This window comes from Macrobrachium nipponense, chromosome 20 (assembly GCF_015104395.2).
Source record: "Macrobrachium nipponense isolate FS-2020 chromosome 20, ASM1510439v2, whole genome shotgun sequence".
In the NCBI taxonomy this organism is placed as follows: domain Eukaryota; kingdom Metazoa; phylum Arthropoda; class Malacostraca; order Decapoda; family Palaemonidae; genus Macrobrachium; species Macrobrachium nipponense.
The window spans coordinates 41,697,986-41,723,104 of record NC_061089.1 but is presented as its reverse complement, the minus strand read 5'-3'; the positions used below and the strand labels follow the sequence as shown (position 1 = coordinate 41,723,104).

The 25,119-nt window shown below is 39.1% G+C and overlaps 1 protein-coding gene across 2 annotated transcripts in view; it reads left to right on the top strand.

The window, feature by feature from the left end:
* LOC135225152 (NHL repeat-containing protein 2-like) overlaps positions 1-25,119 on the top strand; it is a 55,769-nt gene that overhangs the window by 17,481 nt on the left and 13,169 nt on the right. For both annotated transcript variants that reach the window (XM_064264395.1, XM_064264387.1), the window contains exons 2-10: positions 2,942-3,111; positions 3,589-3,748; positions 4,451-4,550; positions 4,895-5,057; positions 5,665-5,802; positions 5,972-6,061; positions 10,209-10,354; positions 11,529-11,760; positions 11,992-12,108. In XM_064264395.1, coding sequence (XP_064120465.1) covers positions 2,971-3,111; positions 3,589-3,748; positions 4,451-4,550; positions 4,895-5,057; positions 5,665-5,802; positions 5,972-6,061; positions 10,209-10,354; positions 11,529-11,760; positions 11,992-12,108 — 1,287 coding nt within the window. In that variant the 5' untranslated portion in view covers positions 2,942-2,970. The remainder of the gene's footprint in view (positions 1-2,941; positions 3,112-3,588; positions 3,749-4,450; positions 4,551-4,894; positions 5,058-5,664; positions 5,803-5,971; positions 6,062-10,208; positions 10,355-11,528; positions 11,761-11,991; positions 12,109-25,119) is intronic.

The window sequence follows — 25,119 nt, the reverse complement described above, 5'->3', positions numbered from 1 at the left end:
CGGACAATCTGCAGTGTTCCGAAAAGACCAGACTTGCCCATATCGAAGAACACCCTGGCTTTATTGTTAAGGAGGTCTTTCAAAAAAGCTCCTTCTTTGTGTTTGCACAAAGATTTGAAATCTTTGGATTTGAATGCTCACGAGGTGAGGGCGCGGCCTCGGAAGCATTTCAACAGAGCATGGCACTCAGCAACATCCTGAGTACCATGTTTTAGCGAAGCAACTCTGTGTTCAATTCACACTCCCTGCGAGATGTGAAGATGGCATATGAGATCTGCTGCTCGCTAGGGCCATACGTGTCTGCAGACACAATCTTGGGGGCAAGAAGTACCACTCATCCTATCCTGTAGAAAATGGTTAGGAAGAGCTCTTAATTTAGTAGTTGAGTCGCCGACAACGGTGACTTCTTTACTCTTAAGCCTTAGTTAACACACCTTAACTTTGGCTAGGTGGGTCAGGTGGTGATATATATTTTTATATATATATTTATTTTACTTCTTAGCCCTCATGGTATGGTCAATATGGTCTAGTCACGTCGTGGTCTCGCCCCTGTTGACAGATCATCTGGAGTGCACCAGCTATATAGGTCTCTACCTCGCTGGCAACTCTAGTAGCACAAGCAGACTTACGCGGCAGTAACCACGAAGTCAGCTATGCTAACAGGTAAGGAATCAAGATATCAATTATCTGCATATATATGTTTCCTAAAATCTTCTATTCTGTCTACTCCCACCACCAAAGGTGGGATTCAGCTATATATATATCTGACAGGTAAGTTCATGAACAAAATGATATTGTAATGATACAATTAAGTTTGTTCATACTTACCTGGCAGATATATATAATCAAGTACCCACCCACCTCCCCTCAGGAGACAGTGGAAATAAAAATTATGAATAGAAAATGGGAATGATTCCTGATACCCGCCTCCCAGCGGCGGGAATGGGTACTAACCACCTGACTCCCACTGCGTGTGTCGTAAGTTTTTAAAATTCTGTCGGACTTCAGAAAATACAGCTATATATATATCTGCCAGGTAAGTATGAACAAACTTAATTGTATCATAACAATAACATTTTCTTAATGTACATGTCAAAACAAATACCAACTAAAAGGAAATTTGTATTTTTCCTAACATATAAAACTATGCGTTCATATAGGTAAAGTTACCCTCCTTGCACTGCCCCTCGTAATTTTGATCTCTCACTCCTCCTAGGAGATTGAGTGGAGCTGTGTACAGGCTGTCTCACACAATGGACGATAGCAGGTCGGGTCGGTTGTGTTAGAATTTTGTTTTTCAGTGACGATTCAAGAAGAGCCGAAGCTAGGTAAGCACGGATTACTCCATATGTGAAAAGATAGGTTTATATGTTATGAAAAATACAAATTTCTTTTTAATTTGGTATTCTGGGTGTATGAGGTGTTTCAAGGAAGAGTCATTTTGCAGTTATAAACTGGGAAAAAACTGCAATCATTATTCCACCCTGTTTTCAGTAAGTACTAATAACTTGTCATATATTAACCACTTTTTTGCTTATCAGTCAAATCCTGTACCATTTATGAATATAAAATGTAGAATTTTACAGGTCTAGCCTATTGTTGTCATGAAGGTGACTAGCCAATCCATACCAGTGTCCATTGTACGTAGATTACAATTGTAAGTCTGATGTCATAAGAATAAAAGGCTAAAAATTTGTCGGTTGCTTGTTGCCTGATGCCTAAGCTAGGCTAGGCTAGGCCTATTAATCACTTGGTCTTGTACTATAGCCAAATTGATCAAGTCTGTAAATGTTTCCAAGTCTAGGAGCATAGGCTGGTCTTATATATTTAGAGCAATCTTTGGTACATTATACATATAGTATTACAATAGTACTATCTCTTCTACCTGTGTATAAGGTTATCATTTTCTTATTTTACCAATGAAGCTATTAATAACTGACTGAAAATCGTGTATCTAGACCATTTTGCTTGGGGACATTATTAACTGTTGGATGATATTTGGTAAGCACCGAAAATCTGGCAGGAAAGTAGTTTAGAATTATTTATTAGGTAGAATGATTTTTTCCTCTGCAGTTCCTTTTTTATAAGTATAAAATTTTGCACTTAATGTTTAGATGTGAACATTTTTCTTTTTCATTTAATTCCATTATGCTTCTTATCTTCCTTGAGGCCCTCAAGTGCATTAACTTACACAGCACTATATAATTTTGTATATTTCATCCATACTTTGTTCAGGCAGTTTTCACCAACATACTCTGCTGCTATACACTAATGACAAACATTTTCAAAGTTTTCAAAATATTATTAGTTCACATCTCAAAGCCAATATTTGTCCAAAACAATTCCTGTTTGCAAACATTTCCTCCAAAATATTGGAAACAAGACTGGAGACAATAGTCAATTATTTGACTCCGTAAATAAGAAATTATGGACTTAGAGAAATGTCATGTAAGCCTTAAAAACATAAAATTTGCAAAGGCTTTATGAGATAAATTTAGTTTTAAGAAACTAGGGACAAATGTGATACTATTGTTTAGCTTACAACAGTTATAAAGTGTTTCAAGTGGTAGCTTAGACCAGTAACCTATAAAACTTTTGAAACTTAAAAATGCAAGGCAAATTTAGATGGTCTAACTAATAGTGATATAGCTTAATCTTTTGCAAAGAAGGCAAAACTTTTAACTACCCAAACATAAGGTTTTTTTTTCATATGTTATGTTCTTGGAAAAAGGAAATTTCCTTTCTCCAGTCATTGTGATTACGTAGTTGCATATTGACATAGGCTAACACATTACAGGTGTGTTGACTTTCAGTTGGAGATATTATTGTCAAACCTGATGCAGATTTGGAGATATTATTGTCAAACCTGATGCAGATTTACCCTGAATTTAAGGAATGCATGATAGTTATTAGTTTATTTATATTACACTGAAATTTTCAGGTTTAGAATGGTTCAATGTGTCAAATGCCATGACTGTCAATGAAGACCTAAAAGGGCGGATATCTGTCTTGGATTTTTTCACATACTGTTGTATAAACTGCATGCACATTCTGCCAGATTTGGAAGCTTTGGAAGAACTGCACCCCCCAGAAAAAGGAGAAGTTCTTGTGGTAAGAGCACTATTTATTAGTAAAAATGTTGTTTGTACCCATAAACACACACACATACCTGTGAACTACTGTTGAAATTTGAGTTTTATTTTCTGGTAGCATTGGTGTTCTACCAGCCTTTTTTTTTGGTCATGTTTCTATTCTTATTCTATAAGAATATTAATTTGCATCTGTTAATTGGATTCTCACCTGCATTGCCATTGCTTCCTGATTTTTAATGCTCATCAAATTAGTGAGTTGCCTTGGATTTTATACTGATTTCATTGGTATTTCCATGCAGTTACAAATCCAGATATTGTGTGCTGTATTTCTTATTGATTAATGAAGTAAAGCTTTTGCTGAACAGGGCCATGGTGTCTATGAGACACACAAGGGTAGGTTCTGAAATCTTGAGTGATATGTGTATGTAACATATACAGTATGTTTAAGGAGCTTATAGAATTATTGTTTATATTTTTAATATTTTAATATTTGTAGGTAGGAGTCCACTCTGCTAAATTCGAAAATGAACGGGTTTCAGCAAACATTAAGGCAGCAATTGACCGATACCACATTCATCACCCAGTGGTTAATGACCCTAAAGCAAAAATGTGGACACAACTTGGTATTGCTTGTTGGCCTACACTACTTATTCTTGGTAAGTTATGTTGGATATTTGATGGACTTCATGCCATTCTTTGTTGTCTGGTAGAATCATTACAGATATGTGTGAGAGTAACTTGAAGAATTTAGTTTGTTTGGTTGACTTGTGGTATTAGTACATATTGTAAGAAGTTGGTGATTATGAGGGTTAGATGGCTTGATATTCAGATGTTAAGATTACTGGTTTATTTTCACTTTTTCTTCCTGGAAATAATTTGAGCTTTCTGTATATTTCCCATTGTATACAGGGCTATGTAAATTTTGATTGTAGAAAATTAGTTGTAGCTGTATTCAGAATTAAGGTAGAGTAGACAAAAAAGTCAAAGATTTAATGGTAAATTTTAAACCAATAGTCTGTCATTTCATCCTTAGTTTGGCAAACTGGTTTAAGCCATTTTTCCCCAATTCTGAGAATTGTTTTTCCAAAGATTTTGAGGTTATTCAAAGCTCCTAATTATCTCATCTTTTGAAAAAATTTGGTTGGAAAATGTGACAATGCAGACAGCTGAAATTTTGATACTCCATCAAAACAAGGATGATTTTAAGTAGTACTCAAAATTTAAAGCTATTACTTTAAATTTTTGTTGCTTAAGTGATTGGTTGCTGAGCGTTACTAGGTAGTCAAACAATATCTGTAAATATTGAAGTCTATATTAATTTGCTTGATAGATTCAAGACTTCTTAACAATAATTTCAGGTCCAAATGCACAACCATTGTTTGTCTTGGTAGGGGAAGGTCATCGTCAACGCCTACAACTGTATGTAGATACAGCTATCACTTATTATAACAAACTGAAGTAAGTTAATCATTCTTTTGGTCAGAAATGATAGTTTTTCTGTCTCAACAGATTCTGTATGAGCAGTTACTGTTTGTGTAAATTTTCGGGTGATTTGGAAGTTGAAGATTATATTATATATACTAGGTGAAAGACTGTAGTCATTTAGTAAGGTTCCATAATGATAAAAATGGCTTTCATTAGAATTGTATCATTGTATATGGAAGTTTTTTGGAATATGCAGTATTGTATTACTTTAATTATGTTAATTGGCAAAAGAATACTGTAAAGTTTGATTGGTTAGAAAATTATCGTAATAAATAGGTTTTGATTTGCTATGATTACATTGATTTCTTTTTCTATAGGGCTTTAATGAAGAGACCTTTCATGTTAGCTCCCTCCACACACATTAGTGCTACTGACGTCCTATTGTATCCAGGAAAAGTAGCAACTTACCCTGGTGGTATTGTGATCTCTGATTCTGGTCACAACAGGATTTTAATTGTGGACAAATCAGGAACTGTAAAGGCAAGACATTTTATGTTGCATTATAATATTCAAATGTACTGTATTTAATGCAAATAGATATAATTTATCTTAACATTAACCCCAAGTTGAATTGTAGTTCTTAAGTGATAAGTGAAGTTTGGGAGTTAGTTAAAGATAAAGAAGGAAAACATAGTAGTATATAGTTGGGAAGACACAATAGGGAAAGGATGAAAAATAAAAGGCAGAAAATGATTCAGCTGGTGAGGAACAGGATAGCTGTTACTTTGTCTACAGTCACCTCTCAATGTCGAGTGTAGGTAATTCCTTCCTTGTGGGAAATAATACATGAAATAGATATATCTTAGTATGTACTATATGTCATCAGAAGATGAGGGAAGAATTAATCTTGTAGCTTAATATATTAGATTGAAAGAAAATCAAAATTGTTGTAGCTACCAATATTATTAAGTATATGTATATCCTAGCTTTGATCCCATGTATAGTATAGTAATATCATTTAGCTTTGTATTGAATTTTGAAGTGTGGTTTGTAAGGTTTTATCCTTCAGTGTTTTAAAAGGATTTTTCTCTGGTATAGTTCTGATTGGGTTTGTCTCTGTAACTCTCTTTGTTTTCTACTTTGACAGACAGTGATAGGTTCTGGACTCAAAGGATTCAGCAATGGATCCTTTTCTGAAGCATCCTTCAGAAATCCTCAGGGGTTAGTATACCACCATCCTAACACTATCTTCGTTGCAGACACTGATAATCACGCCATTCGCAAGGTAATGATAGTAAAGTCACTTATATTTTGCATTGTAGTTCAGTAGTCATAAGGAAATAAACATTTGATTATACAAATATTCAAGTTGTGATTGTTTTTAGAAACTGGAAATCAACAGCCATGCAAAGTGGACAGGTGTGTGATATTTTTCCTTTAATTTTCTCTTGCAGATTGATATTGCTTTAGAAGTAGTGACGACATTTGTGGGTACAGGCCAACAAGGTTCTGATTTGGAAGGTGGCCAGATTGCAAGTAAGCAGGTACTGTGCCATAATGATTAAGATGCTGCAAAATTTTCTCCTCTGTCAAATTTTATGGTAAATTTTGGATTTGAAACTGGTTTTTGACTGGTAGGTAATGACAGAATGATTATAGCAGACATATGGTAAAAAAAAAATATATATATGTATCGTTTTAATTTATAATTAATGGAAATTTTCTTTTACTTTAGTATACATTCATATACATATGCACTTATCAGCCGCATTGCTGTCTGTTGAACTTTTTACTTTTTGTGGTCTCCTCCTGCTTATACATATTTCCAACTTCTTTGAATCATTGTTGTTGTTGCATCAGTTTTACCCATCCATTCCAGTATGAATCCCTCAAAACAGTTGTCTTAGAGTAAAAATGTATTTTAGTGTTATGGTTAGATGACTCTATAATGATAGTATGTGGTAATGGAGCACTAAATTTTAGATTATCAAGCTAGAATTACTATGCTAAGGTGATTTAGTAAGATCTTTGGGTAGCATCTCTAGACTTCTGAAGGCTTTGCCTGGAGAATAGGCATGCACTGAAAGCAAAATGCAAGAAACAGTGCAGCTTTGGCCCAAAGGGATACAGCAAACTTAACCTTAAGAGTACCATCAACAGTGCACTGTACAAGACACACTACGTAAAGGTTTTACCTCTCTGCAATTACTTCGACTAGAAATACTAGACAGAGAATTAATTAAACCCTAAAGGGGTTAGCATTGCAGGTTTTTCTTTACATCTGATCCTTATCAACTGAAGCATTGCTTTGGCTTGCTTGCATCTTGTACAAAATAGCCTGGATTACAATTAAGATTTGATTTAAACTGCACTCTCATATTAGACATAAAATGTAACCTAATAAAAGTGAAATCTAAGGATAAACCAGTAGTACATATTCAATTATTTGGGATGAATCTTGCCTATTGTTAGATAGTTTATATCTCTGCACTGATAGGTAAGTTGGCATTCAAACAAAAGATTGAATGGTTACCTGGATGACTGTCTAGCACACAGTCTCCACCAGGTCTGTTTTGAATGTTTTAGCTCTTGTCAGAATTTTTCTTGCTGCCATTGTGTACGTATAGTTGCTTGTTTGTATATCTGTAGGAATGATTAGTACTAAGTTAGCAGGATGTTGGTTTTTTAGGAGATACACACACTGTATGCACAAGCTACAAAGTATAAAGTGTGATCTTGAGAATATATGAGGAAGTAGGGTTTTTTGGAGGACCTTCTGCTTAAGTTCATTAGTATTGGAAAAGAAGGGAAGCAGATACATGCAAAAGCAATGACTAAGTAGTTAGGTCAGGTGTCTAACCTGTCTTTTCAACTCCCTTCTCCAGGTTCTTTGTCTGTAGTTATTCATACATGGTCTAGGCTTTTCCTTTCGGTTCGGGAAAAGCGTATTGAGAAGTTAGAACGGGATGTAAACCTTATTTTGGTCAGTACGTAGTTTGTCTGAATTGCTTAGGAAACTGGTCTGGGTCTCCCCCCCATAGTGTGAGATCATTTTTGTGGTCCCCCTGTCTGTAGCCTGAGCCTAGGACTGCCCTGTAACATTTGGAAGAGTCCACTGCCAGAGAACTGAATCAGTTCTCAGGGCGACATGGTTCTGTGCCCTCCATCACCTGCCTCTCGCATTTTTCACGTTCTGAATCTCATTTATGCATTACCCGAGAGATCATTTTGCTAAATGTTAATCTTTGCAATGTATGAGGCTTCTACTGTCATTGGCAACTAGTCTGAGGTTGTTAGCACGGATAGGATTAATTATATAAGTATATGTAGACAGTGTTATTAATAATACAGTAATGTGCCTGTAGTGAGTTCTATACTTATTCTGATATCGTTTAGACTCAGTCAATTGTTTAACCAATCTTTTCATCTATTGTTCATTCTAAATCCTTGTCTGCTAGCTTATTAATTTTTTTCTGTCAAAATGCACTTGTTCATTCTGTAAATGCTTTTTCTTAAGCTACTGGTGAATTTCTTATTTCTGCCTCAATGTTTCTCTTACAAAGCTCCCATGGTTACAGTATCTTCTATTGTCTCCAAGCTGGATCCAAGCTGGATATTATTCTAGCTTTCCAAGGATGTGATGGAATACTCGCAAGTCTGTTGACTCGCTTTCGGACAAGGCAGGAAAGTTGTCGTAACTCCTCTTCTCCCCCGCCTCCCAACATTTCCCATTTTCTTTGGTTTTGTTTTCTTTAGCACAGCTGTCTTGTGTCAACTCAGCTAGCTGAGTCACTTCAGACTGCATCTCTCCCTTTCATTGAGTTAAGGATGAGTTACATGTACTTGGCTGCTGTCGCTTCTTGTCACCAGCTGTTGCCTCCTGTCTTTTGCTGTCACCCTCTGGTGGATGAAGAGTTTGAATCGGAAAGATCTCCTTCGGTTTGGTAGACGTTGGTTGAAGTGTTGTACTTTGCTTTATCCGTATTTAAACTGTCTTCAATCAAAGATTTAGCCTTCTTTGTCATGTTTCTTTGAAGAGAAATATGAGACTGACGAGTGCTTTTGACATGCTGAAGCAGAGTCTGCTTAGATTGTTGAAGTTTTTATCGTTTTTTAACTTTTACTCAGTACGTATTATTGCCTCTTCTCTGCCCCAACTAAAGAGAGGTTGAGGCACTAGCTTAGTGTGGTTGTGGCGCCAGCTTATGGAGTTTGGGGAGCCAGCAGTCAGTGTTTTGGTTTCAGCAGAAATTAGTAAGTTAAGGGAGAGTATTAATTTTTAACTTGACCAGTCCAACCTGTTTCTGACGCTGCAGGGTAATATACTTATGCTTATTCTAACTTGGTTTGGAAGAAGTGAGAAAGCTTATTCTCCTGTCTGCGCAGTAAAAGTTTTTGCTGTACAGAATGTGGCAGCTGCTTTGGTTTCTATTGTTGGCTGCCTTCTAAGTCGGACTCTCTTTAAGGCATGCTGGGAAAGACTTACTGTGAGATTCGGAGCCTTTGTCCCGGTGGTTTTCCAGAATAACTTTTCTGTGCATTTGACAAAGATATTACTTAGCCATAGCATACTTTATATCCCTATCTAAGTTTTGGCAGCATTCTTTATTACTTATATTAGAAAAAAATATATTCATAAGAGTAAGATAAAGCAGCCGAAGCCAGTGGAGGAAAACTCTAATGTATGGGGTTTAAAGTTATATGTAACATAAACATAGGTGATGACGACAAACAGCTAGCTGTCTCTGAAATTCTGAATGAACAATCATACTTTTTCAAGGCTTCAAGAATGGCAGTAATGATGTCATTGTCCCCTTGGTTGCAGGACAGCTTTTGTGATTTGACTTGCACAATTGTTTAGAAGTGAGGAGGTCCGTGGCAAATCCTACGTAAGCTTGAATGATCAAAATAGGCAGTTCTAAGCATTTTTATAGGGGTTTTAAGTATTCGCAGAGTTTAGCAATTCGCGGGGGGTTGGTATCTGGTACCCACCCCCCGCAAATACGGGGGTCTACTGTATGTAGTTAGGAGTTTATTTAAATTAATTGAAGCAGAACTGCTTAGTGATGTATTTAAATACAGTATTAATGCGTAATATATTAGCTGCCTAATTTTGAGACTAATATTGTGAATCCCAAATTGCTCAGTGAATCTTCTTTAGGTAGGTATAATAGTGTCTTTTTTTTTCACTTAATTTTCTGTTCTTTATGTCATAGAGAATGGATGTTATGACTTTTCCTTTTAAACATACATACAGTGGTCTCTTCACTTAATATTTCCAATACTTCAGGATTCTTGACATAATGATGCTTAGAACAGTAGTTTGCATCATAGTATTTTCTTGTGATGAATTAAGCAACTTAAGTGAGCTTTTGCAGTTTAAAAGGGATTAGTTTGCTTGTTATAGGAAGAGTGGAATTAGCCCAACCTTCTAGTACGTATTGTATATGCTTACTCTGCTGCAGGCCAAGCTGTTTGACTGCATTTGAAAACTTTGTTCAGTAAAGTTATGAATTTTGAGTTAGTTTAGTATTCAAATCAGTTCTGTATAAAAAAAAAACAATTTTGAAAATGGAAGTAATTAATGATGCTTTCTTATCTAGGTTGATAAAATTGAATAGGCGACATAAGTTTCATGAGTATATATATTACAAGTATGAAAGTGATTGATAAGAAATTTTTTACTTTCAGGCCATATCATCCCCATGGGATTTATGTATGGCAAAAAGTTTGGATCAGACTGGAGATTCTGAGGACAACTTGTTGATAATAGCAATGGCTGGAACACATCAAATATGGGGTGTATTTTTAACAGAAGGGACATGGTTCAAGGGCAGGTAAGGATTATCCATATTGGGCATTTTCAACTAGTGTAAATAAAATGTGCTAACAGGGACAATTGTGAAAGTCAGCATTTATGAACAAATTTTTAAGAAACATTAGAAATAGAATACAAATTTTACTACATAATGATACATGAATATAAGGAACATTGTTTTATAGGCAAAGTTCTTAAAATATGTAATTGTAACAGCCACAATGCTCTCTTAACTTCTCAAATATGAATGAATATTATATAAGTCAGTTATGCCGATGTTACTAATATGTACTGTAATTACATTATATACAGTATTATGATGTAAACAATGTTTGGAAAGACAAAAATGAAGAAGGTAGTGCATATATAGGAAAGACCTAATTCATGTACGTACTGTATAGTGCATCTCTAAAAAAAAAAATGAAATGCTATAGCAAAAAAAATGGCAGCCTTGAACATTTTATAACTTCAAGAAAATAATACTTGGCCTGATTTTTATGCTAGTTATAAGGTGGTTTCCATCTTACATACATGTGCAGTAGTAACATTCATGCAGTGGTATGTTATACAATTAGAAATACCAGAGCCACCGTACAACTTTTCAATCTGCTTCTGTAATTGCATCTACCTGTTCTTCTCTATCACTTTTGATCTTTTCCAACAGCCAGTCCTCTTATCAAACATGCTTTAGTACCAAAAGGGTACAGTGTCTTTAGCCCCTTTTATTTATTTGTCTTTGATCTACATTATTAGCTTTCCACTATTTGTTTGATGTCAGAGTTGCTAATCATTAAGTTTTTGTGTTGTCATTTACAGTTTACTCATGGTTAACCTGTGTTTTACAAGATGTGCTCATTTATAAGAGATCGTAAGAGAACTATTGTTAGTCAGATGACCTGCAAAGTATATAAATTATTGTTTACAGAAGATGATGCCTGTCCTTTCTTCACCTTTCTTATTAATGTATTTAGCATACACATGGTGTTAGTTTACTTTTTGCTTTGATAAGTAGTGTAGATTTATTTGGAAAAAAAACCACCTTTCCAAGATTAGAAAACTGGGAATTATCATAATCTTCTTAATTGTTTTAGGTTTTTTATATAGCTTTAGTTTGTTGTTAATCAACTAAGTTTAATTGGCTCCACAGAACAGCTTACCTAGATGATAATGTCAGTCATTCCTTCATTTTACAGTTCTTATCCAAGCATGACAGCAGTTAGATTAGCTGGCAGTGGTGCAGAAGAAAACAGAAATACAACTTACCCATTCCGTGCTGGATTTGCTCAGCCTTCTGGTGTTACATTAGGGACTTTCTCTGGGCAGTCGATTGTGTATGTTGCGGATTCTGAAAGCTCATCTATAAGAAAGTTTAGTTTAATAGATGGAGCTGTGAAAGGTGTTGTAGGTGCAGCAAGAGATCCCATGGTAAAGCATTCAAATTCTTGAAATTTTTTTTATTGAAGTTGTAAAATGAATATCTGCAAAAAATTCTGTCAACAATTGGTTTATAAGAGATAAGTTATGGATGTTTTAAGAGTGTTAAGAAAATGTTGTAAATTAAATGCATTCAGATGTTATTTGTATTATTATTTTGTGTAGATGTTTTGATTTGTGTTTTAGCTTGGAGTAAATGTATTCAATTTGTATTCCCCACAGGATTTATTTGCTTATGGAGATATTGATGGGTGTGGTGTAGATGCCAAGCTTCAGCATCCCTTAGGTGTTGCAGCTCTCGATGAAAATGTTTATATTGCTGACTCATATAATCATAAGGTAAATATATGAATGTTGTTACAATATGGTAAAACTGTTTATGTATGTGTAGAAAGTATTTCAGTTTTTGTGCATAATGGAAGACTTGTTTCTTGCTTAAGAAGGAGACAATTATTAAATTTTTGTTGAGTTATGATTGCCAAACGTGTAGCAATTTTTGAAAAGTTAAATATTACTAAATTTGATCAGTCTAACAGGACTATTTGAATTATTTTCTAACTCCAAAGAAAAGCAGCTCAACATTCAAAACTAGGGAAATTTCGTGTGTAGTATCACTTTATACATTACACGTAAGTTAAGTCCAGTTCAACTACATCAGTACATAAAATCAGAATGCTTGCTAATGTCACCTTATATCAAGTTTTATACTAATTGGAGTTGACTGATTTTCATACATTCAACTTACCTGTATGATATATACTTAGCTATAGACTCCGTCGTCCCCGACAGAAATTCAAATTTCGCGGCACACGCTACAGGTAGGTCAGGTGATCTACCAGCCTGCCGCTGGGTGGCAGGAATAGGAACTATTACCTTCTAAGGACAGATTTTCTCTGTCGCTGGGAATGTAAACAATACGTTTGCTTTCCCTCCTGATTTGATTTTCGTGTTTCTTCGCCATTGATCTTCTGGGCTAACTTTTACAGGGAAGTAATGGATCTTTGGTTCGGCATACGCTTTTGTTAACTTTTAGTAATTTTTTGATAAAATTAACTTCGAAAATTTCGAAGATTACATTAGGTGTAACTACCGAAGTTTTCGGTAGATACTCAACACTTTCAAGAAAGGGAATTACTTACATTTATTCATTAATACAAATAAGTGTTAGAATTTTATTGAGGAAATCTATATCTTTCTTCCTAGTTAGGGGAAGTCAGAGAAGTAACTATATACGTTTCCTTTAGAAGCTTTATTAGCTCTTGTGTTAACGAGCAATTAGAGTATTAACAGTACTAGTAGTTGTTGCATCCTCATCACCTTCTTACTTCACAGAATCTACAATTTCATATTTGCAAATTGAAGATAAATGGATGTAGCTCAAATGCGAGCTCTTAAAAGGTAAGAAGTGAATATAGTGTTCCCCATTGCAATAGAGGGTGCGTCTGATTGGCTTTGTCTCGCTATCAGGTCTGGACCTCTTCCAAGCTCACAGGCCCAGAGGAGAAGGAATGTCGAAAGCCTTATGGAGGTTATGGAGAATCCCCACCGATCAGGCGTCCCCTCGGCAGGTTCTGTAGAACGTCCCAGACTGCCAGGGATAGCCATTGGAAAGGCATCCTAATTCAATGTGTTCCCCTTATTATTATCGTCTCGATGAATAAGGAGAAGAAAGATTCAACGGCGTAGATTAAATGAAGATGCAAGATAATCTTGTCATGGGTATCAGAACCTCAAAAAAGACTGCTAAAATATGATATCATTCGATAGCAGTGGTGGTAGAGGCATTGCCCTATCCTGTTTTCGTCCCCCGTACAACAAGACGGGGGCTCTATCCCATGGGGGTTTGAAATGGTTTTTTTTTTTTTTTTTTTTTTTTATTTTTTTTTTTTTTTTTTTTTTTTTTCAACAAATTCCTCATCGGTACATTTATATGAAAATATATCTATTCGGGGAAGAACGAATTAGATATTAAAGAATATTTGTTGATCAAATGATTATCAATCTCGTTTAGTGATTAAACATATATAATAACTTTTAAGCTTCAAGCTTATTCGGAGCACCAGGAGTATTTTGAGCAACGATACTCCTCCTTGGTGCCAGGAGTATTCGGAACGAGATACTCCTACCAGGCGCCAGGAGTATTCCGAGCACGATACTCTTCTAGGCGCAAGGAGTATTCGGAACGCGATACTCCGGCCAAGCGCCAGCAGTATTTCGAGCAAGATTTTTTCTCCTAGGCACCAGGAGTATTCGGAACGCGATACTCCTGCCAGGATCCAGGAGTATTCTGAGTACAATACTCCTCCTAGGCCCCAGGAGTATTCTGAGCTCGATACTCCTCCCAGGCGCCAGGAGTATTCTGATCACGATACTCCTCCTAGGCGCCAGGAGTATTCGGAACGCGATACTCCTGCCAGGCGCCAGGAGTATTCAGATCACGATACTCCTCCCAGGCGCCAGGAGTATTTGGAACGCAATACTCCTCCCAGGCGCCAGGAGTATTCGGAACGCAATACTCCTCCCAGGCGCCAGGAGTATTCCGAGCACGATACTCCTTCCAGGCGCCAGGAGTATTCTAGGCAAGATACTCCTGCTTAGAGCCAGGCACTTTCTCCTACAAGAAGAGCCTGACAACCACCAGGAGTCCTCCAGGCGAAAGGTGAAAGACATTTGAGGCTTCTCCTGATAGGGACGGGAGTTGTCGCACAGGCGGCCATCGCCCTTGTCAGGATAGTCTTAATGCAATAAGGGCAAGAGCAAGTTCGGCCTTTTCCTGGCAGGGACTCAAGATGTAGCACTGGCGGCCGTAGCCCTTGTCAGGTTAGAGTCGGTACTGCTAAAAGCTCTTCACCTTACGAAAGCAGGCGCTCTCCTCCGGTTGCTCATTCTTCTCCCAACTTGATGGACAGGAAATGGAAGATAGATCGGAATTGGAAGCCAATAAGGGGTCAGGTCTTTCAGTTTATAAGACCTTAGCGACCTTTTTTTTATTTGAAAAAAATTAGTTCATTACCAATGAGACGATATTAAAATCTTCCCCCTTCTAAAATAATGCAACCAACCATTTACAGAAAGAGTCGCAATCGTTTGCAAATTGAACAAGATTCGTACGAGCTCTCATTCATTGATTAGAGGCTCTTCCAGATAATAGAGGCGTAGAATACAGCCTTATATCTAAGAGATTAAAAAATTTGAGGGATTCTCTTCGATCCTAGGGTTTTCATTGCGATCTCTTTCGACTAATACTAATTCGTGTTTATTGACTAAAAGAACGAAGAGGGCAAGATTTCCATTCTCTCTCTGCATCGGAGAGGAAAGAATGTAGTAAGAAACGACTACTGAATGACAAGTCATATACGTATCCCATAGTTGCCTTTGTGGTTCGCTACGGAATTATCTATATCCTTACAGGATTTTCCTGGTAAGGACTTCGCTTAAAAGGTTTGTTACGATGATACCTACTCAGCTTCGGTATTTAACAAAGGTTGTTTGGCTTAAATTTACGTTATTGAGAGCTTCCTTAGGCTCGAGAATAATTTTATTATATTCCTTCATTGAATGAAGTAACTGGCAACTCATGATGAATGCAGCCAGGCAGCGAACGAGTCGGCCGGGCTGTCATTGTATTGTAAGGCCAATACATTACCATCCAGTTTTCGGTCATGAGCAGTCGGTTACATCTCTCTCTCCAACGGGATCGAATGGTTAACCGTATATTCCCCCTACAATCATGGACTTAGTTTCGAATGGAGGGGATAGTTAAGCTAACATAAATAAAATATTGTCTGCCTTTTGCTAAGAAGCTTTCAATAAGAAAGATATTATAACCTTTCAATGCTGTTTACCGTAGGTAACATTATTAAAGGATTCTAACGCAGCAGAACATGATATTATATAATGCTCTCATGCTTACGAAAGCATGGCTTATTAGAATACATGCTTAGTGAGAAGATGGATGTAGTGGAGAATTCACTTTAAGACTACGGTATGGTCAAGTCTTTCGAGAAACGCACACAACCTTTTTAGAATCGGATATTGCTCAAGAGAAGATGGATGAGTGGGATGGGAAACATTCTCTTCGTGGCAGAAATGGTTTCCCTGAATGTACTATACGTACTACGTATATAAGAGTTTTTTCCTACTAAGAACGGAATTAACATGTGTAAGGATGTCGGGTACCATAAAGGCACAGATGTTCTGGCACATAACATAAAGAGAATTAGAAGAAAGCACCAACCAAGATAATTTCTTGTTTAGCGAGTTATTAACCCAAGAGTCCAGTAGCCTTTCAGACAGCAGGCTCGGTAACGGCAAAATTCGTTCCTGATTTCGTTACCCGTCTAACCGGAAAAGGGTCGCTTTCAGGAAACCATAAAATGATGGATTTTAATCATTTAGGCTAATTCCACGACTCTCTCATATCGCAAGAAGCATCGAGAATCTTTTTTTTCGCCCCTGTTCGCGTTTGACAAAAGAGAACCTATTGGAAACAGGCACGGAACGTAATGATCCGTGAGAACCTTCTCGATCGACGATAATAACTGTTAACGTATGTTTAACATTTATTGGAAAGAGTTGTGAGAACCTGCGGAAAGTATTCACAGATCTCTTCGCAAGGTAGAAGACGAACGAGCTTCCTATAGACTGCTTCTTTTTCCTCAAAACAAGAGGGGTAGCAAGATACGCCATCTTTAATTTAAATAGGGGAATAAACTTTAGTCTTTTTTCCCTTAGTTATACATATTCTTAACAGATATTAAGATAAATGGGCGTCAAAGGAAGAAGATGAATGCCTCATTTTGGCCATAGAGAGGTTGGATTCACAGAGGTCACGTTCTTCTCTCAGCATGTGTCGGAAGGCTTTTCTAAGAGAGTAGAGATTTTATCGGAATCTATTATAAATAATAGACCTATAAAACCTATCCACTCTGAGTCTGCCTGCGTGCCGACTGACCAGAAGTAAACGTGAATGAGAGGATTTTTCAAGAGAAGTTTGATAACTCCTTCAAATATGCTAAAGACATAGAGTTGCTGCAGATCGTGCTAGAGGGAAGGGGGAAACTGTCCTCTTCCGATACCTCTGTGAACCACATAGTGGTTTTCTTCCCTTTCAGAGGGAAGAATCACCTTGGTATTTTTTGCTATCAATGAACACAGTAAAAGGATATACTCGGTCTCGACAAAGAGTATTAGAGATAGTAGAGAATTAAGATCTTCGGGATCTTATACAATACCTCTATACGACAAGAGTAGGAGATCTAATACTTAGAATGGGATCCTATTTTGGGCCTCAGATTCCGTGTTCTGACAAGATGGAACTGCTCCTCATCAAATGTTTCCCTTGGTCCTAAACGACCAAAAGGACAAGTGAAATTTTGGGCTTTGGAATCTGGAATCAAATTCTATAAAGACTCGGCAATGGGTTCTTGCCAGCATAGTATGTTTGGCAAAAGAACTAAAGCCTTTTATTCCTGAATCAACGCTTTCAGATAGAGGATTCGTTGTCCAGGCAATGTATTTACGTTTTCATCTACAGAGGAAGAAAAGGTTTAAACGTTTGCTGACAGAGTCTTTGGAATACGATGAGGGCTCAAACTACTTCCCAGAAGGTTCAGAGAGATACATTAAGAGATACATTAAAGAGCTAGAAATCAGGAGTCCTCCCAATTTCAGCTCAGAGTCTCCTTAAACTTCCAGGCTCCTTCCCTTCCTTTGGGCAAGGATAGGGAAGAATCTGCAACGAGAAAACTCATCAACATGTAGGAAGAGAGCTCGTTAGCAACGGAAGTATTCAAGAAGGATCCTCCTCGGAGGAAGACTTGTCTCTAGGACTGTTAGATTTCCTATCGTCTTCTGGATGTAGCTGACTAAAATCATCTCTTCTTGCCGGAGAGACTAAAAGCTCAAAGTGAAAGAATTTCTTCCACCCCTCTCCAGTCTCCTGATAAACGATTGTGGATGTTCAGGACTTTCGGACAATGTAGCGCCAATCAGGCGCCAAAATACCAGAACAGGCGTAAAGATGCCAGAGGAAGACAGTTCAAATAAACACTGTCATTGTCTAATGAGGAGAAGGAGTGGGCCTCCAACCTGGCACAGATGCGCTAGAGGCAAACAAATGGGAAAAAGTGTCCGATGTGGACATCGCCAGTTTTCCTCGAGACTCTTAACAAGCTCGAAGCTCCAGCAAGTGGGGAGAAGTCAGCCAGGCTCCAGGCAGGCGCAAGGCGCTAGCCAGGCGCGAGGCGCCAGCCAGGCTCTAGGCTTCATCCAGAAGAGATCAATTTCAAAGAAAGCCCTGGTCTTCTTTGGAACAGTGTGATCTCTAAAGCACTTCTTAAGTAACTTGATGATTCCTTCAAACAGCTGAGAATTAAAAGCGCTTGAAGTGCGAGCTTTTAACAATTCTTGTTCTTTCCATAACAATATGTCGTGAGAGACATATTAGCTGTAATTTACGGGAGATGCAACTCTGTGTTGTCTTCTCTTTGCACGAAGGAGGTCAAGTTGACCTATGAGAGATCCTTCTCTCTTGGTTACGTGTCTACGGATACGTTGCTGGGATAGGGAGCCGACACTGATCCTTAACTAGTGAGTTAACAAATTTTATTTTAACATAAGTATACTATTTTCTTTGGGTTATTTGAAATGAGTTTGGGGATAGCTCTTTCAAATTAAACACAAACCCTCGTGTTAGGATCAGGTGATCGGGATCGGTGTTGTGCTCCTTAATTATGCCAGTAGGCATAGGTGTGTTGTCATGTAAGTGGATAAGACCCCATTGACAAATGCCCACTAGATCTGTCAAGTAAGTGGATAAGACCCCATTGACAGATCTACAAGAACTCTTAGCCATAGGTCACATCCTCGCTGAGGCTCTTGAGGCGAAGCAGACTACTAGGAATAGCTAGGAAGTCGACCCTTTGTCGAAACACATAGGAACCAAGGTTTTATTTATTTATTACCTACAACGTATGTTGTTTACCTGTCTAATCAGTAAATAGCTGTCTCTTGCCCTCCACCGAGGGGTGCCAATCAGCTAAGTATATATCTGACAGGTAAGTTGAATGTATGAAAATGATATTGTTATGATACAATAAAGTTTCATACATACTTACCTGGCAGATATATATGATTATGGCCCTCCCAGCCTCCCCACAGGAGACAGGTGGAAGAGAAAATCTGTCCTTAGAAGGTAATAGTTCCTATTCCTGCCACCTAGCGGCAGGCCGGTAGATCACCTGACCTACCTGTAGCGTGTGCCGCGAAATTCGAATTTCTGTCGGGGACGACGGAGTCTATAGCTAAGTATATATATCTGCCAGGTAAGTTTGTATGAAACTTTATTGTATCATAACAATATCATTTTTTATGACTTTTATCTAAATTGGAAACCTTGCCATGCTAACTGGTTTAAAAAAGGCTGGGAAAGTTACTTTAAAGTACACAAGGTTTTATGGATGAGATTGTTTCATGGGTAAATATTATTTGTGTGTGTAATTTAGAGAAAAAAACTTTTCCACAGCAGTCAAATGTCCACAAGATAAATTATCTTTTAGCTTGTTAGTAGTAAATATATAATTACTATGAATATGAACACTTGTAAATGCATATAAAATTCTGCTCTATAAATGAGCCTGTGTGATAAGGCTTATACTATATTTAAAAATAAATTATTATTAAAAAATAACTTGATCTTTGGATTGTACATGACACCCTATTTTTAGGCTATCTTAATGGGGCATTGATTATCAGTTTGGCAAAATTTGTAATGAGATAACTTTAGGACAATCATTCTTGCACAAAGGGGAAATGTTGCAGTATATTTAGTAGCTCTTGTGGAGGCATTTAACAGAAGTACCAAGTCTAATAATTAGATGGGCATTATTAAGGTAGTTAGTACCAGAAAGACTATTATGTTAGCGTTAGTATAATACAGTAGTGCCTCAGGATACGAAATTAATCCGTTCCGAAGCGGCCTTCGTAACCTGATTTTTTCCTATCTCTAACTACGTTTTACATGTAAATTGCCTAATTCGTTCCAAGCCCTACAAAAACACCACAGTAAATTTTATTATAAAGCTAAATTGACCAATAAACAATGAAGTACAACAATTTGGACCATTCAATACCAAACATAAACTGTACTATACCTGTAAATAAACTGTATTAGTGTACATGGTACAAGAAATACTGTACATACATATGTAGTAAAATGTGGAACCTTACCTTTCGAGTGAGGAGATCTCCGAAAGTGGTGACAGAGGAGGACAAATGGCAGAAAACATGAACACTTAATTTTACGAAACACATTAAAAAATGGCAGAAAACATTAACACTTAACTTTACAAAAAACTTTAAATAAATTTATTTATATTTTATTTTTTTTACTTTTTATACTTTGCATTTTTTTTTTTTTTTTCTTTTACAAAATTTGAATTTCTTCACCACTTTCAACTTTCTGTTTTTTCGTATCACTTGGATCTTCCTGTTTGCTTACTACTACTAAAGGTCTCTTTAAAAAATAACTATCCAAGGAAGATTGCTTCTGCCTCCTTTTCATGATGTTCCTGAAACGACTCGGGCAAACGTCATCGAACTGCGAAAGCATACAACCTGTGTAAGCCTTTTCGGGGTGTCGCTTTTATACAAATGATTGCACTTTTTGAAAAGCAGCTAGAGCATCCTTAATTTCTCCTGTTGTCATCGGGTCCTCTTCCTCCTCCTCGCTGCTGCTAGAGAACTTCTTGAACGATGATTTGTTGCATGGGCTCCAACTCCTTCAGGTCATACGTCATAAGCTCCTCTTGGTGCTCCTGGAGAAGGTCATTGATGTCGTCCTCATCGACGACCAGCCCCATGGACTTGCCGAGTGCAACGATCTCATCAAGATCTGGTTGGGAAACAGTTTCAGGAGCATCAACTGTTTCTGAATCTGCATCAGCATTGCCCACATTGAATCCCTCGAAGTCTCGGGCTGATACGGCATCAGGCCAGAGTTTCCTCCACGAAGAATTCAAGGTTCGCCTCGAAACCTCCTTGATCGGTGAGTCGGATGCACATGACGATATCAAAATGCTCCTTCCAAAATTCACGCAAGGCAAGGTTTGTGGTATTGGTGATGTCAAAACATCTCTTGAAAACATGTTTCGTATACAGCTTCTTGAAGTTCGATATTACTTGCTGGTCCATGTGTGTTAGGCGGAAGATAAAGAACCTTGATAAAAGATTACTCTGCTAGGATATCTTCCTCGAGGCCAGGAGGGTGAGCAGGGGCATTGTCCAACAACAGCCGACATTTCAGAGGGAGGTGCTTCTCTTCCAAGAATTTCTTCACTGTCGGGCCGAAACACAGATTTACCCACTCGGTGAACAAAAGTTTCGTTACCCAGGCTTTTGCATTAGCCTTCCACATCACTGGACGCTTCTCCTTTCGCACTTTGTGGGCCTTGAAGGCTTGAGGAGTCTCCGAATGATACAATAGTAGGGGCTTCACCTTACAATCCCCACTGGCTTTGGAACAAAGTGCGAGCATAAGCCTGTCTTTCATAGGCTTATGCCCGGGTAGCTTCTTCTCTTCCTGCGTGATGTACGTCCGACGAGGCATTTTTTTTCCAAAAAAGGCCAGTCTCATCACAGTTGAAGACTTGCTGAGAACTGTAGCCTTCGTTGATCGTCACTCGTAGAACGTCTTATTAAAGGCTTTGGCCGCTTTCGTATCCGAGCTGGCAGCCTCCCCATGCCGCACCACCGAATGGATGCCAGTCCGTTTACTGAATTTATCAAACCACCCACAAGAAGCCTTGAACTCTGGGGTTGGCATCGATGTCCCTTCTCCTCCGTCGTCTTCGGCCTGGGCAATCAGATTACCGAAAATAGCGCTGGCCTTGTGGCAGATTACTGTCTCAGTTATCGTATCGCCAGCGATTTCTTTGTCTTTAATCCATACAAAAAGCAGCCTCTCCATCTCATCATGCACGTGGCTCCTCTTGTTGGACAAAATAGTCACGCCTTGGAAGGTGTAGCTGCTTTGATGGCTTCCTTCTGCTTAAGGATGGTGCCTATCGTCGATGGATTTTGGCCATATTCCTTAGCGATCACACTCAACCGCATGCCAGCTTCATACTTCTTAATTATCTCCATTTTAGTCTCCAAAGAAAGCATCCTCTTCTTTCCGTGAACTTCAGCAACATTTTTGGGACCCATGGCTAATTAAGTTCACACACAACACGATAAAGTATACATACAAGTAAAAAGCAGAATCACTAGCACGAATTCACGTTAACTATCGAAATAGTATATGTGAACGAACGAATTCCGCGTGCGTACGATAACGCTAATGCGACGAAGTGGCCGAACGACGATTTTACGTAGAGGCATGATGGGATAGATGTTGACCAATAGGAGAGCAGGATCTTACGGTGGTGACTAGCATCAGGAACCAATGGGAGAGTGGGAGGATGGTGGTGAGTCTACAGAGTTATAGGCGCGCGAGTTTTAAAATTGTTCTCGGCGGTCTGGGCGAATCTCGGACTTTACAGTACACCCTTTCATAACCTGAATTATTTTTTTATGGAGAAGACAAAAAATCTTCGTCTTTGGTTTCGTAACTTGGATTTTTCGTAAGAAGGGACTTTAGCATGTCGAGGTTCCACTGTATTTAATAAACTGGGAAAGACATTACAGAGTACAGAGACAACAGTCAGATTGGCATTTCGAAAACAGAACTCGTCAGAATCTTGTTTAGCACATTCTATGAAAATGGGAATTCCAATACTGTTTAACCAATGTAGAAGCTACTAAGGGTGACCCAGAAGTGGGGTTTGCTCTAGCCCGAGGTTTTATTAGCCTACCATCCAAGGTCAGAAGAGATTTAAATTCTCATTATTTTATAAACAAGGAAATGGCAATCCAGGAAGGCAGAAGCATGCTTTATTCTTTTCAAACATAGTTGATAAAATTTTTTGTGAATTATCAAGTAAGTCCAACCTTTATATGTATTCATATGTTCATGTAAAAAGACTGTTTTATCTTTTAATAAAATCATATAATGCTGTAAAACAGAACTCTTGTTTTCATACAATCAACTTACCTGTCAGATATATAGATAGCTAAGACTCCGTCGTCCCCGACAGAAATTCAAATTTCGCGCCACTCGCTACAGGTAGGTCAGGTGATCTACCGGCCTGCCCTGGGCAGCAGGACTAGGAACCATTCCCGTTTTCTATCATGTTTTCTCTGTCGCTGGTGGTATCAACATTGTTGTTACTACCTCCTGACTAGAATTCGTTTCTCAAGGCAATTGATCTTGTTTCATCGGACTTTTTGGTGACGTACCTGGATCATTGTTTTGGCATTCGCTACTGTGGACTGGATTTGGACTTGCTTTTGATTTTTCTACAGAATGCCTGATTCAAGTGTTAGTGTGAGAGTTTGTGTGAATGTAGGCTGCAAGGTGAGGATACCAAAGGCTTCAGTTGATCCTCACACTGTATGCCGTAAATGTAGAGGTTTTGAATGTTCTTTGACACCTGTCATGAGTGTGAAAGGTTGAGTGTTGAGGAATGGAAGACTCTAACTTCTTATTTGAAGAAGTTAGAGAGGGATAGAATTAGAAGGGCTGCATCTAAGGGTGCGGGTAGTACAAGGCCTATTGAGCCTTTTCCTGATTCTAACTCTTCTGTAAACCATGCATTTGATTCTCCCTCTTTATCAGGGCCCTCACAGGCTTTGCATTCAGATTCAGCCTCGGAGATCGTTGATCTGAAGGCTGCACTTCATAGGATGAAATCCAAAATGGCTGCCCTGAAAGGTAAGGATAGTGAAAGTGACGTATTTAGTGAAGTGAGTGCCCCCAGTGTTGTGGAGGGGGTGTCTGACCGTCTCTGCGACGCTCCCAGGCCTAGACCTCTTTCAAGCTCCCAAGCCCAGAGGAGAAGAAAAGTCGAAAGCCTTACGGAGGTTGTGGAGAATCCCCACCGGTCAGGCGTCCCTTCAGCAGGCTCTGTAGCGCAACAGACTGCTCAGGACCGCTTTAGAAAAAGCGTCCTCCGAGAGTGTTTCTCGTCGTCCGGTTCTCCTTCACCTAAACGAGGGTGGAAGGATTCGGACCTTTCCAGGCCCCTGAAAAGGCACTGGAAAGAGCCTTTGTTTGACTCGAGCCCCGAGCGCTTTTCGGATGAAGCTCCATCCGCGATCAAGAAGGCGAAGGTGGTTTTGACGTCTCCCTGTTACGACAGTCCGAGTAAAACTCCTTCGAGGTCTCCCTTTCCTGTTGAAGAGGACGCTGGAGAGGCGTCCAAGAGGATTCTTTTAGCGGTTCAAGAACAGTTAGCCGCGTTGGTCGGAGTCCTTTCGAAAGACCCTCCTGTCAAGAAGTCTCGTCTTCTTTCTCCTGCCAGGCGCGAGGCTCTTGCCAGACGTGAGGCGTCTTCCAGGCGTGAGATGCCTTCCGATCACGAGACGTCTGCCAAGCGTGAAGCGCCAGCCAAGCGCGAGGCGCCAGCCAAGCGCGAGATTCCAACCAGGCGAGAGGCCTCATCCAGGAGCGAGACGCCAGACAAGCGCGAGCAGCCTACCAGACACGAGGAGCCAGTTAGGCGCGAGGATCCAGTCAGGCACGAGGCGCCAGCCAGGTGCGAGGCTTCAGCCAGGCGCGAGGCGCCAGCCAAACGCCAGGAGCCAGTCAGGCGCGAGGCGCCAGCCAGGCGCGAGGAGTCAGTCAGGCGCGAAGCGTTAGCCAGGCGCGAGACGCCAGCTTTGTTTCAAAGGGGCTCTGTATACATGCTCTTAGCCCCTCTCCGGTTAGGAGTTTGTCTCCCGCAGAGAGAGATGTTTGGAAAGACCCCCAAGATTTGAAGACAGATTCTCCTTCTGATTCTTTTGTTGAAGAGGATTCAGAAGACGAGGCTCGTGGTAGAGAAGGGCTTTCAAATTACAAGGTTTTGACATCTCTTCTTCTTCAGGAATATGGAGATTCCTTAACTCCTGCCGCTCCTCCTCCTCCGCGCGCTCTCTTTTCTTGCTCCAAGACTCCAAAGTCTTCGTCTTTTCTGAAAATGAGACCAACCATCTCTATGAAGAGAGCGCTCCAGTCTCTGGATAACTGGATGAAAACGAAGAAGGATCTGGTTAGAACTGTCTTCTGTATGCCCCCTGCTAGACTTACAGGCAAAAGGGGTATTTGGTACCAGACAGGGGAGAATATGGGACTCTCTCTCCCAGCCTCTGCGGAAGCTGACTTTTCCAGTCTGGTAGACGCTTCAAGAAGGCATGGCCTGAACTTTGCTCGTGTGACTTGGGGTCTTTCTGAGCTTGATCATCTCCTCAAGGGACTCTTCCATGTATTGG